General features: G+C 40.9%; 1 protein-coding gene across 1 annotated transcript; it reads right to left on the bottom strand.

Annotated features, from left to right (window-relative positions):
- Positions 1 to 2764: 2764 nt before the first annotated feature.
- Positions 2765 to 13012, bottom strand: zbtb22b (zinc finger and BTB domain containing 22b). Its single transcript, XM_056268393.1, has 4 exons — positions 12867 to 13012; positions 11742 to 11968; positions 8229 to 9104; positions 2765 to 4260 (listed from the first exon to the last, which is right to left on the bottom strand). Exons 2-4 carry the CDS (start codon positions 11964 to 11966, stop codon positions 3328 to 3330), a joined length of 2034 nt encoding a protein of 677 aa, XP_056124368.1. The 5' UTR covers positions 11967 to 11968; positions 12867 to 13012; the 3' UTR covers positions 2765 to 3327.
- Between the last annotated feature and the right edge of the window lie 851 nt (positions 13013 to 13863).

Raw genomic sequence — 13863 nt, forward strand, 5'->3', positions numbered from 1 at the left:
CCACCACACTGGTAGAATAAGGCATATTAAACAATGCCTTTTTTTATAACAATTATTGTTTTTTATTCTGTACTTAAAGGTATATTTCACCCAAAAATGAATTTTTTATCATGTTGTTCTAAACCTGTATGGCATTGTTTCTTCTGCAGAACACAAAAGAAGATCATTTGAAGATTTTTTTCCAATAAAAGTAAAAAAAAAAAAAAAAAAAATGTTTTACTCTATATATGACAGAACATGGCAGAATAAAAAAATTTGAGTGAACTATCACTTTAAAACATTCAGGGTAAACTGAAATATCCATAAAGGACACAAGTAAAACATTCTAAAACTGACTGACACCTCAATTTGAAATCGGCAACCGTAATAAGAAATGTATGAGTCGTAATTTGTGCACAAGGTACTTTATTTCTTCCATATTGAGATCTTGAATCTTGTGAAACCACTGACGTACTCTGTCCACATCAGGGAACTGTGTAGTGTGTGCTTCCGCCCATCGCATATTTAGTTCAGAATTCACCACAACAGATGTAGACGGAACAAATATTTTTTTATTTATCAGTACAAAATACAGATGTCTAACCAGATTACTCATCAAGTGAGCACTGAATCATGCTTATACCTACTGGTTATTTTTAAATTAAATTTCGAATGTTCTCTACTTCATTGTTCTCACTAATCTGAAATGCACACAGGTTTTGATATAAAGTAATATGAATGTCTGGATAAGCAACAGATATGTGGTTCCTTCTAGCTCACAAGATCCCGGTTTATTTATTGTAATATATTGAATAGTTGCACAAACATTTGAGGTATGCGGTTTTCATGGTCAACATATTCATCTGTGGTACAAGGCAACTACTGATCACTGCATTCACGTATCCAAACAGTCTTAATCAGGATCCATTGAATCACCTTCATGTCTTAAACGGTCTTGACAGTTGCAGACATTCATGCTAATTTGGCATGTCATTTGCATACATCATTCAAGCTTATCATCTATTCATTTCTATATTCAAAACACTGCAAATCAGGTCTCAGCCTTCATGGAAGGCAAACATGTAAACTAGCACTACAGGCTACATCAAAAATACCGCAGGAGTTCAGTAGTTGGATGCTAGGTGCTTATGTCGTGTTGACCAATAATCTGTATATGGGGAGGACGTGTCCTCCTCAATGTTTATGATGGTTTTATGGATAAAAGGACATACAGTAAAGCCAAACTGCCCTGTGAGTTGATTCATTTTGTGATCCAACTACCTACAAAATCCTGCACTTCCCTGCCCTACAAGCAGTAAAGGCCCAATCACACCAAGAACCATAACTATATTAGTGTCCAACACACAATGATGTTCTATTTATTATATGCACGCACTGCAGTTATGTCACCTACTTATGCTCGACTCTAAAAATGTCGGGTGGATTCTGATTGGCTGTCAGCATTTTATTCATCAACTGGAAAAAAATTGTTCTGAAAGTGATTCCACAGGTATCGTTCCTCTTCAGGCTTCAGGCTTCAAGGCCAGTTCACACCAAAAACGCTAACTATAATGATAACAATATAGTGTTATGTTTAATGTAAGTGTGTTGCAGTTTAATCATCTGCCACTTTAAATGGTGTTTTATTAAAGTTCGGGAGGAACACGTTAAAATTTCCTATCCAATCAGCACGAAAGGAGGCCTATAATATACATAGCAGACTCACCTACGCTCATCGAGTTTTCTGTATCCCTCCGCGGCTCCGCCACCCCGACTTCTCGACTGGGTACTATCCTACTGAGGGAGTACTCTGGGTTCGGTCTCAATTCCAAGCTTGGAGCCTCCCATCGGACAGCATGCCAAACACGCATACTCTTTACTCAATCTGATTATTTGTAAGTGTGAACTCGTGAAATCCTAACACTCAGCTGTAAAAAGGTTTTCTGAAAGCAATTCCAATTATATTTTTTCTCTTTTCGTTATAATTGTGGTGTGAACTTCGCTATTCTCTTAGAGCAATTAAGTAATTGTTATATTTATCTTTGGTGTGAACAGGCCTTTATAGTTATAGTTATCGTCCTTGGTGTGAAGGGGCCGTAAGATACCAAAGTGCACAGGAAGGTATATTCTTGTCTCTTATTTTAGAAATCAAAACATTAAACCTTTGGATTACACTTTATTTTAAGGTGTCTTTGTTACAATGTCCCGCCGTTCTTCATGTTTTTTTTAAGCTTTGATTGTGTTTACAGTGTGCAATATAACATGTGTTCATGTTTCGCGTGTAAAAAAAAACAGTATTTTTCACACAAGTCCAAAAAATGGCCTGATGACTTCCTTGTTCTATGAAGTTCCTTCTTCAGAAATACGTAACGAGTTCTGATTGCGCCAGCGGTTCCTGTGTTGTGATTCGACAGCAGCTTATCGCACGTTGCCCGGAAAGGTCACGCCTCTTACCATAAATTGGAGATGCATGCGCAGCTGAAGTGCTTCTTCTCCGTGGGAGCGCAACAAGACCACACCCCCTTTTTTGTGTATTCCTGTTGGCGGAGATTAGTCAAAAAACTGTTCTAGTTACGTCATTAAAAAAGGAAGTAGAGGGATGTAGTCCAAACCGGCCGTTCGCTGTATGCTTTGAAAGGGGACTTCTGTTAAATAAAATATCTCGCTAGGCATTGAACTTTGAGCTTTATCATTTTACAGGTATTATTTATGCTCTAACAGCAACATTACACACTAATTATTTAAAGTTTGAAAAATGGAATTGCGAAGAACGGGACCTTTAAGTAACTACATGTACTTACTATAGGGTTAGGATTTGGGATTGGTTTGGGGTAAGTTGCGTGTAATTATGCATAATTTATAGTTATTACTATAGTAACTACATGTAACAGTTGTAACAATGACACTAAAATAAAGTGCTACCAACCTTTGAAAATGAATATACTGTATATAGTTGAGTGAGTACAATAAAACTTCACATCAAGACGGACCAAATGAGTTACAGTAATGTACAACTCTGTACAACATAATATCGTACAACATAACAGAATGGCACTTCAGAGCAGCCGTGAACAAATGTTCTGTGCTAGTGAGGCAGCTTGAACGTGATCGCGACTGAACCATATTCCTGGCCGGAATACGGTTTTGACAGTCACCATAGCAGCCTGGTCTTTAAGTAGATACATACGTGAGCTAGCAATGGGCACTTGGTCGTTGCACACATGGGACATCTTGTATGGCGCACTCACCGACATGAGGTAAAGAATCAGACAATTGTGCACGTGGTCCCTTTGTAACCAAAGACAAGTGTTCAGGTTTTGCGGGACGGTGGACTTGGGAGGAAAGAGCCTATGTAACGCTGCTTTCGTCAACGTTACCCTCACAGACTTCCTCTACACCCCCACTACGATTACCACCAATGCCCAGAACACCAGACCCAAGGCTGTGCGGCCCACTTTGAGAACTGATTCCTAGAAGAGACCCAGGTGCTGCCATGCTGAGACACGAGACGCCGTTGCTGCTAATGGAATGTTGCGGAGACAAAACAGGAATCCCACTTCTGTTGCCAACGCTACCTTGACTGTGCTCGCTGGCCGATGGGTACTTCAGGTGATGTGGCGGAGAGATGACCGATCTTTCAGATCCTGCTCTTCCGTCGGGCTTGCTGCGTCTCTCGCAATGTGAGCGATGCCTCATAAAGCTGTCCCGCCACATGAACTTCTTCCCGCAGCCGTGGCAGTCATAGGGTTTCAGACCGGTGTGGGTCTTCATGTGCTCTGTGAGGTGATGCTTCATCTTGAACTTCTTTGCGCAGACGGGGCAGTGGAAGGGCCGCAAGTCCAGGTGCATGTTGATGTGGCGGTCCCGCATGCTTTTGTGTGTGAAGGTCTTCCCGCAATGACACATGAAGACCTTTCCTGAATTGCCAGCCATGCCACCGTCTAATCCTTCCATCCCGCTACCTAACGCACCTTGGCTGGGTAAGTGGACCGCTCCGTGTTCGAGGCTTCCTTTTAGAGACACCCCGGACATTCCTCCTGCGAGCCCTAATGGAGATGCAGACTCCATGGCGGCTTGATTGTACAGAAGAATCTGGTTTCCTTGCATATCCAGGGGGAAGAGCTGAGCTCTGGCGGCCGTCGACTGAACCGAGCTGAGCAGGGCAGATACGGCCCTGTTGGGGCATTGACCAGGATTCTCAGGAGGGTGTTGAGAGGATGTCTGGTCAATCAAACCCCTCTCAAACTTGAGGTAGTCTTCCGAGGACTGGCAATAGTCAACCTACAGGGAAAAAGACATTTGAGTAATGGAGTAATTGAGTAAGTTCAGTTGTTGATGGTGTACCTAATAAGCTGTCCACCTCGTCTTTTATTATCTTTGCATCTTTTACAATCTCAATCACTGATTTGATGATAATCTGTCAGTTGTCTACATTTTTTTGTGTTTGTCTGTATATGTGTGTATTAGACATTTATTGTTGTATGTGGCAAATAACACTAGGTGACTTTTTTCTCCTTCACATTTTTGGTAAATTTTATATCCATTGGGGATTATACAGTATATCCATGTTGTTACATTATATACCAAAACAATTATTAAAACAAGGAACACAAGCACATTTTCAATTAAAGCATTTCACAAAATTAAGTTTGTTTTTAAAATATTTGGTTTCAAAATTTGAAGCAGTAGATATATAGTTCAAAATAAAGACAAAAAGTCTTGGAGGATGTTCTTTTATTGATGTGATAAACTACACTGGTGGTTATTCTGTTAGGACATGTGTTCATTTGAGAGAAATTTTAGTTCATACATAAAATGACCTCGAGACCAACTGGTAAAAAAGTATTTTTTTTTTAACCCTCTCAGGCTCAAATGAAGTTTTAGTAACAGGAAAAATCTGATATTTGGGGAAAATTATCATATTGGGTAGTACAATAGAATCCTGACTTTTTTTTTTAGAGAGACCTTCACATGCAAGGCGTTCTGGGATGTTGCAGATTTGCAACATTGGCCCAGTGTGGTAATTAGACACTGACGACTGAATATGATATGAACAATAACTTTTTGTATACAACTTTTCAAACAATGTAACAAAGTGCTTTTCAGTGGCAGTACAACAACAAAAACAATATGGGATCCAAATCCAATATCTCAAATCCTCATTGAGTAGGGCATGTTTCCAAGTCACTTTGTCATGTGGTACTCCAAGAAACAGTTTTTGTCTTTTGTAAAGCACAGAAGTACTTTGCACTTCAGGCAGGCCATTTGTGTGTAGCCATTCTTGCACAGTCTGCATCGTCCACGTTTCTCAGCATGGATGGGGAAATGATCGCATCGGTCTAATCTGACATCAACCGATGGTGCAGAGATCCTCTGAAGTGGAGGTGGAGGTGGGGCAGGTTGATGGGACGTTGGATCATCTTCCAATGACGGTCGTCCTCTTTTCCTACTGTTCAAGTCAGCCTGTTTGCCAACCTTGATGAGGGCATCTGCAACTTGAACACGGAAGTCAAGAAGTGGCATATACTTCTTCTCCTGCTTCTGGGTGAGATGACGGCGATAGAGGAGCCAACCATTGACCAGTGATAGGTCAATCAAGTAGTACAAGATGCGCAGATACCAACGACGTGAGCGCATGTCAATGCGATAGAGAGCTGCAAACATGTCTGCTAAGTCTACTCCTCCCATGTTGTGGTTGTACACCTTGACAATGTGGGGTCTGTCCACTTCCACATATTCCTTCTTCTCTTTCGACCACCTTATGGATCTCTCAACAGGTTCAGGGCCAATGAAGGATGATGCCAGCAACACTGCCTTGTTATCATACCACTTCACGATGGACATCCCACTTGTCTTTTCGTATTTCACTTCATACGCACCATGCCCGGCCTTTGAGAGTTCCTTGTCACTTTTGAGGGTACATCCACGGAGACGGTTACGATTGATGGTAGCAACTGTTAGAATTCCCATTTTCTTCAGTTCCACAATGAGTTCAGGGGAAGTGAACCAGTTGTCGAAGAAGCACTTGTAGTTTAGTCCTTTTGGAACTTCTGATACGAGACGAAGCACAACTTCACCGGCAACACCAAGTCCACGCTCATTGGTCACGGTCCCTTTTCCAGTGTATACTTCAAAGTCATAGACTAGTCCAGTGACACCTGCACGAGCAAAGACCTTGATTCCCCATTTATGCGGCTTGTTCTTGATATACTGTTTCATTCCAATCTTTCCTTTGAAAGGGATCATCTGCTCATAAATGGAGTGGTTTTCTTCTGGTTCAACCTTCAAACAGTTGGCACGGACTTTCTCAAGAACTGGACGCACCTTGAATAATGGATCGTATCCAGGCTCACCCTTTTGCTTCACATTGGTATTGTCGTTCATGTGGATGTATGTACGCAGATTATCAAATCGCTTACGTGCCATGACTGTCGCAATTGGGTCGTAGCGGGTTGCCGTCCGCCAGTACATGCGGTACGATGGCATACGTACTACGGTCATCAAGATGTGTAAACCAATGAATTGCTCTATTTCAGAAGGGGTTGTTTTCAGTTCTGAGCCATTCTTCATAACTGCATACAAGTTAGATTGGTGAGAAATATGTTCAAACACAGATTTGTCCATGAACTGATCAAAATACCACTTTGGACTTGGTATTTCGTCTGGGGGAGGTGAGAATGCAGGTCCTCGGAATGAAGAGTCTATGTCAGCTGCTGGGGGTTTCCTCTGCCTCCAAGAAAACTCTTTGTTGACTGGAGCTGGGCCTGGCTGAGGTTCATTGTCATCTGGGACCTCAGTGTCACTGTCTGCATGTATGTTATGAATTTCAACATCAAGGTGGTTGAGATTAGCTTTTGGTATTGCTGCCAGTGGCTTATCATCATCGAAGCTGGAGTCAGACTCGTATGCTTCAGGAGATTTGTCAAAATCTGGATCAGCAATTTTATCATCATCTGGAATGGATTCTGTGTCAGATAAAGCACCATCAGGAAGGCAAATGTACTCGATGACTTCCCTGGCTGAGTAAATCTTTCGTCTGCCTGCCATAACACACTGCAAATCCTGCATAGAGAGTATTCTGTAAGGTAGTTTGCCAAAAAATGCTTTGACACAATGATCTGTACTAATAAAAGTGCCATGGAATTTAGGCTACATCAGTTTTCCTCACTGCACAGTCAAATGAACATTGTATTGTGCCATTGCTTTTGATCAAATCTGCCTCTGATTGTTTGTAACTTCACTCCAAATTATTAAATTTTCCATATGATATACCCTCAGTGACACCTCAAAGTAATACGTAAACACTGGTGATAGGAAAATAACCCTAGTATAAACTGTTGCTCAAAATATAGGCAAACTAGTAGATAAAGCATGTGGTATCCAGTGGTACCTATCTGGCCACACATTGCAAATCTGCTACGTTGAAATAGAGCTGCACCAGGGGAAAAATCCAGAAGAGATAAAATCTACTAATTGGCATTGACTGTGTCTATATACACTTATGATTCTTCTTATGCAGTTTTAGTTTCAAATTAATGGAGGTTGATAGTGATACTTACACGAAATTGATGCCAAGAAAATCAGTTTCAGGGAACCCATGGAAACAGACATGTTGGAAGTGAGACTACATGAGCAAGTGGGAAACTGTTTGTTGCTAATGGACAACCAAGTCCTGCAGTGGTACTTCTGAGTAAAAAAACTCATAAAATATGTATCTGGAGTAATAAGGCAGTTAGTTTTTAACTGTTGCAAATCAGCAACGCCTGCCTTGAGAGTGGCTTAAAGTAGTGAAGCTAGTTCTGAGAAAGGCTCTAGCATAATTTGTTTACAGATGCAATTTGGTTTGATATTTTGTATCTAATACAATGACATTAAGACATTTTAAGTGTGACTTAACTGTCCAAATAATTTTTGGGACCACTATGAGTGTATTGGTCTCGTTGCATGTAGGCCTGGGCAATATATAGCCAAAAAATATATATATATTTTCTATTTAGGGTATATTTTCTGTCAGGAAAATCATAATTTGGACAAAACCAAACATTGCCAATTATTGTGCATTTTTTCTCCACACCTGTGTTGCTTAGATGTAGCCATTAAGTAGGCTTTAGTATGCCATTTAGTATAGCACCTCCCACCATATTAATGCTCTCACTATTTTATATTGAAGGCAAATTCATATAGATTGTATCGATAATATTCAATATATTGTTCAGCCCTGTGCAATTTTAGGAAAACTCCTAACTCACCTGTGCCTCCATTTCAGCATTTTCTCTAAATCCAGAGAGGGTCCTAACATTCGATATGTTAAATGTCCTGTCCCTCTCTCTGACCATCTCCATCTCTCGTTCCTCTTCGTCGTCGCCTCCTTCCTCTCCTCCCGACACCACGATCAGGTCGTCGTCTCTCGAGTGCTCCGTCTTCACCACCACCCACTGTTTTCTGGGCATGATGCTCGGCTGACTGTACGACGGCCGCTTCTGGGTCGGTGAGGAATCTCCGTCTTGATACGACGAAACTCCAAAGCTGTCGCTAACCCCAACCTCTTGATCGGAGACTGAGCTCGAGCCCTTACGCTTGCCTCCACGATCACTTTTCCTGGGAAACAAGAGCTCATCGTCGTCGTCGTCTTCATCTTCAATCATGAAACCTTCCTCTGCACCGGAGGGCATGCAGTAGGTCGGGGTGGAGTGTACGGCACCCTCTCCTACTGCTCCGGTTGTCACCATGGCCCCGCCAAAGTTTGCGTCTCTAGGACTGAAGTAATTGGTGCTGCTCGGAGACTGGCTCTCGCTGAACGAAGGTCGACTGGGAGCTTGGGGAGTAGAAGGTGCGTCTCCTCCATCAGCTTGGACAACCTTGTTCCCTCCACCGCTGTGTCCTGTATTCTCCTTGTCTCCGGATACCTGAGGTCCACTGGAACCTCCCCTGCCCTCTCTGAGAAGCTCAGTGCATTTGTCCACAATGTGCCACATTTGAAGCACACTGCCAACGGTGAGGTAGTTAACAATGTCTTCGCGGAGCATTCGCAGCTGGCCAGTATACGCACAACTGAGGACGCTCTCAAAGGCCAGGGGGTCCATGACGGCCGGGATGGAGACGGTGGACATGTTCTTCAGCAGCACCTTGCAAACAAGAAATGAAGGATTCTGATATTGCTAATTGCAGAGATTATTCTGAAATTGGCTAATTGTTCATTTGTGCCTTAAAAACCATTACAGGCCAATCCCACCTTGGAAACTGCTGCGGTCATCATATTGTCTGACAAGTTTTTGCTCTTGTTTAATGTCTATTGAAGCATGTGTGTAATGGTTGAATAGTTTTGAATGCATTTTAGAAATGACCTAAAAATATGATAAAATGTTGCTGATGACACGCTTATAATCAGGGCCGTCGCTAGTGGGGTGAAAGGTGGTGACAATTATAGGGGCCCCCGCTGCCCAGGGGGCCCCACAAAATCCAGCAGTTATACTATTTAGGCCCCTGTTGTATGAATAATTCTAATATTTATATTAGTTGTATGCCTGAGATTTAAATGAAAACCACAAAAACGTGCAATTTGGGTAAATATTTTTCCAAATATCTGCTTCTCTTACCTCCATAAAAATGGTTTAGTCCGACCTAAAGTATTTATTAATTATTCAGTCAGAGTCAGTGACAAACATCAGATGGACCCAATAAAATTGTAAGTCCCACCCCAGCTCGTGAACAGAACCAATCAGAGTTGAGGCGGCAGCCTGAAGAAGATAACGATGAACTTGGTGGAAGAGCAGGAGACTAACTGACTGAAAAATGTCGGGAAAAAAAGAAAACATAAATCAGGGAACCAGGAATGCCAGGAAAAGACGGAGAGGGAGGCAAGGAGAGTGGTTGTATCCCAGTCGATCAAGACGTTCTTAAAGACCGGTTATATATTGTTATTTCGCTGGGAATTAGAAAACTTCCGTCTACAGTCTGCCGTGTACAGTCATTTTTTATTATCGGTGCGCGCCACAATCGACCGAATGATTACGTGGTCTAAATTCCTGTCTTTTTACACTATTGTAAATAGAGTTTTAAAAAAATTACACGAGTCACGACGCATTGCATTATGCATCTGACCTGCCGGCTGATGATATTTTAAACAATCGAGAAAACAAGAATACAGCACACTGCACTTGGATGAATAAATGTATTCGCTTTATTTAATAATATTACCAGTTCCATATTATCTTTATTAAAAAATAAGACAATGAATGGTTTTATTTTTTTAATTAGACTGCATTCTTGTCAATTTCTAAATGTTTACTTTTTTTATTTATGAATTATAACAGACTGATGGGGAAAAAAATTATTACTTTTTAAAAATTGGTTTTATTTTTATTTAACAATTTCTTGCTTTTTGTTAGTTTTTATTAGTTGTAATTTTTGAATAAACATTTAACTTTTAAAATAAAGGTTTTACAACAACATCACCATCTTCTGTTATATGTGGGCCTCCATGTTCATCTATTGTACAGTGTGATATTGGTGGAGGGTGGTGGGGGCCCACATCAATATTTTTTCAGGAGGCCCCGAATCCTCTAGCTACGGCCCTGCTTATAATAGTGACATAAGCCGCGTTTCCACCGCAATTACCAGGAACTATTTGTCCCAGGAACTTTTTTCATAGGAACTTTTTTTGCCCCAGAACGGTTGCTCACTGCGTTTACACCGTGGACTAAAGTACCGGGAAGATTAGTCTGGTGACGTTGAACTGCGTGCGACTGCTCCTCCCAGTCTGCGCGTACTTGTTTTGAGTTTTAAGTATTGAGGAGATTCAAGCTGTGCTGTTTTTGTGTGCGATCTATTGGTTTACTAGACAACATCAGCTATAGCGGACATGACCGTGAGATGGATGGGACGAACGCGCGCCATCCGGCAGAGAGAACAAAGTAAAAGAACCAATCAGCATGTTCAGCGCACAAGTCCCACCCCGAAAGTTCCTGAACTCTGAAAAAGTACTACCTCGCCACCAGGGACTTTCTGGGGGGGACATTTTTACCTGGAACTTCATTTAGACCCTGGTTCCTGCGGTGTAAACACACGGAGTACCACCCCAAAGTTCCTAGTTCCTGGGGAAAGTTCCTGCGGTGGAAACGCGGCTATAATGTGACAAACTTTCTGCCATTTTTTCTTATACGTATGCGTTTCCTATATATACGTTCCTCAGAGGAGGCAAGTGAGGCAGTGTCTCCTCAAAAAAAAAAAAATAGATAAGAAAATAATCGATATTACAAAAATAAAACGATGCAAATGTTACAAAATATGACATTAAAAAGTGTAAAAGTCATTCGTTTTTATAAAGCAACACTGTCCAACAGCGACGCCCTCGGGTAAAGTTACACCAGGAGTCTCAGCGCGTCTCTCTTGCCTCCTCTGAGTCCATTGAGTTTTAACAGACCCCCTAAAGCGTGCGGGTAATTGAGAATGAATGGTGGAAAGTCACGTGAGACGGTAATCGGTTATAACTGGATATGATTGGTTTGTGTGATAAATCCCGCCTCTTGTTTTGGTGCGAGTTTTCGAATCGGCCTGAATGAAGTTAATGATGGCGTTAATGGAAAGACTAATTAAAAAGTGAGTAAACAACTCAGCCACTAAGATATGTCTTTATGTCTCCTCATTTTAAAACACCATCCAACAGTAACCAAGAGGGTGGGCCATTTAGAATTTCAATGAACATCAAAAATGTCAGCAAACAGGACATCACTTTTATTTACAGCATTTAGATAAAGACATACCTGGTCATGAAAGTATGGTGACGATGCAGCCAGCACACACCGGTGGGCCTTGAACACCTGACCCTGAACATGGATGGAGAGGTCGCAGAGATGGCCTTCTTCACGCTGCCGATTAAGGCTGTCCAGCACTGATGTCTGCACGCTGGGGAAGCAAACCTGCACCACTGAACCAGTGGCTGAACCCACAGAGTCACCATAGCCTTGGTCCGCTGTGCCCGACTCCATTCCTGCAAGACAATGAGCATCACAAAATAACCATCACATAATAATTTGTCAATGCAAAACTTACATTACACAAGCTACATAGAAGCTGAATATGGTTGTCAGTCCTGTTTTAAAGTGCTGAATATTTGCATTATTTGCATTCACACAGTTTAGTTGTAAACCAGAGTGACAACTGCATTACATAAACGGATTCCCTTAAACATTCTGGACTGGATTTTTAGTTCATTTGCATAAAATTGACATTTACATTGAAAATTAATGATTTCCACTTTGGCATGGAAAACCAAATGTATATAATGTTATTCTTATTTTATATAATATGTATATATAGGACTAAAGCAAGTTCATAAGTATATATAAAAGAACAGCTGCTGAAAAATTAAACAGACAGAATACAGCATTCATTTAGATCAAGTATGCTTTAATTCTCTATGGACCCAGCAAATGATAATGTAGGTCCAAAGAACAAGGGGCATTGACCAGGCACTGCATGAACACTTTATTTATTCACTTTATTGGCGTGTCAAGAAGCCTTTCCGTTTTCTAACAATGAGAATTTACATGAATGTAGTTTTCTCAGACCCGGTTATAATGCCTCAGATGACGTAGATATTTTGCTATCTATGAAAGTTGCATTGGTGTTTGATGATCAACAAACACTCCGTGCTTTTAGACGCTCGCTGTCAGCGTGGTGCCATTAAAATGAAATTCGCCACGTATAAATTCGCACATCCATTTTGAACTGATCGCGTCAGAAATCAAAGGGGTTCGCGGACTGCTCTTATTTACCATGTTATTTACGTTAGCCAGCCGCTGCCAAGCGAATCCGTGTGGCCTTAAGAAGCACGGAAGAGGATCGTCTCATAAATCAGTCTCTTTTTATCGAACAAGATATCTTACCGATTTAAATATCTCCGTCAGGCACTCAAAAGGGGGGTTTTCATTATGATAAGTCGATGTTTCCCACCGTTCGGGAATGCCGAGCGTAATGGTGGACCGACATCTGGTTCGGAGTCTGGTTTTACCTTTAAGAGATCCCAGACAGCTGCTCTAGACTCGGCCGACAAAAAAAGGAACCAAACAAACACTGGATCCCATTCACTATTGTCATGGCAACAAGTGCTGCTGTTTCAAAGCTGTTTCTGAATCTATAGATTTTATAACCATGTACCACATACAAAAAATTGCCGTGTAACCATATTTGCCATAGCAACATTCGAGCAGTTTATATGACACGTCACAGTAGCTATACTTCATCTAAAACTCTTCTTCTTTAAGTTTTGTCTAAAGACTTTATATTGCCTCATGTTGGTATAATTATTACGACTCAGTAAATTGTGTACTTTTTAAGCGCATTTAACTGCGTAAAGGGACTAAATTCGTAAACAGTCAGGACATTTTACTTTAAGTGCCACAACCATTTCCTTCGTTAGTTTATTTTTCGCTTCAGATTCCTAGTCAATAAACTTTTGCTATTTTCTCCATGTATATTACGTTTAATTGTGTGGAAGGAAAAGATACAATTCAAAAGCTTTTCTACTCGCATATTTTTATAATTTATTCATGCAAAACTGAATTCTCAGCAGCCATTACTCCAATCTTCGGTGTCACGTGATCCTTCAGAAATCATTATTGGTACTATCAACAGTGGCTCTTAATATTATTGTTGTTGTTTTATCAAAATCACCCTTATAGTATAACATTGAATCACTTTCAAACATTGACAGCCTGTGAAATTTTATTTCTTATGATAACAGTGGCTAAATTACCTGTTTTATTATAGTAACAAGTATTTTGACAAACCATGTTTACTATGGTAATTAGTTTGTAAGGGAAACAACTCCTTTGTATTTTCACAGCAAGCAAATTAAGCTTTCCAAAGAACAAAATTGTCCAA

This window comes from Rhinichthys klamathensis, unplaced genomic scaffold, assembly GCF_029890125.1.
Source record: "Rhinichthys klamathensis goyatoka isolate OS25496 unplaced genomic scaffold, OSU_Roscu_1.1 h1tg000271l_1, whole genome shotgun sequence".
Taxonomy (NCBI): Eukaryota; Metazoa; Chordata; class Actinopteri; order Cypriniformes; family Leuciscidae; genus Rhinichthys; species Rhinichthys klamathensis.

Bases quoted from the DNA above. Each gene is read 5' to 3' on its own strand.
- zbtb22b (XM_056268393.1), bottom strand. From the start codon at position 11,966: ATGGAGTCGGGCACAGCGGACCAAGGCTATGGTGACTCTGTGGGTTCA. The intron at 9,105-11,741 runs GTATGTCTTTAT...CTTGTTTGCAAG, and splicing joins CACCATACTTTCATGACCAG to GTGCTGCTGAAGAACATGTC. The intron at 4,261-8,228 runs GTGAGTTAGGAG...TTTTCCCTGTAG, and splicing joins ATGCTGAAATGGAGGCACAG to GTTGACTATTGCCAGTCCTC.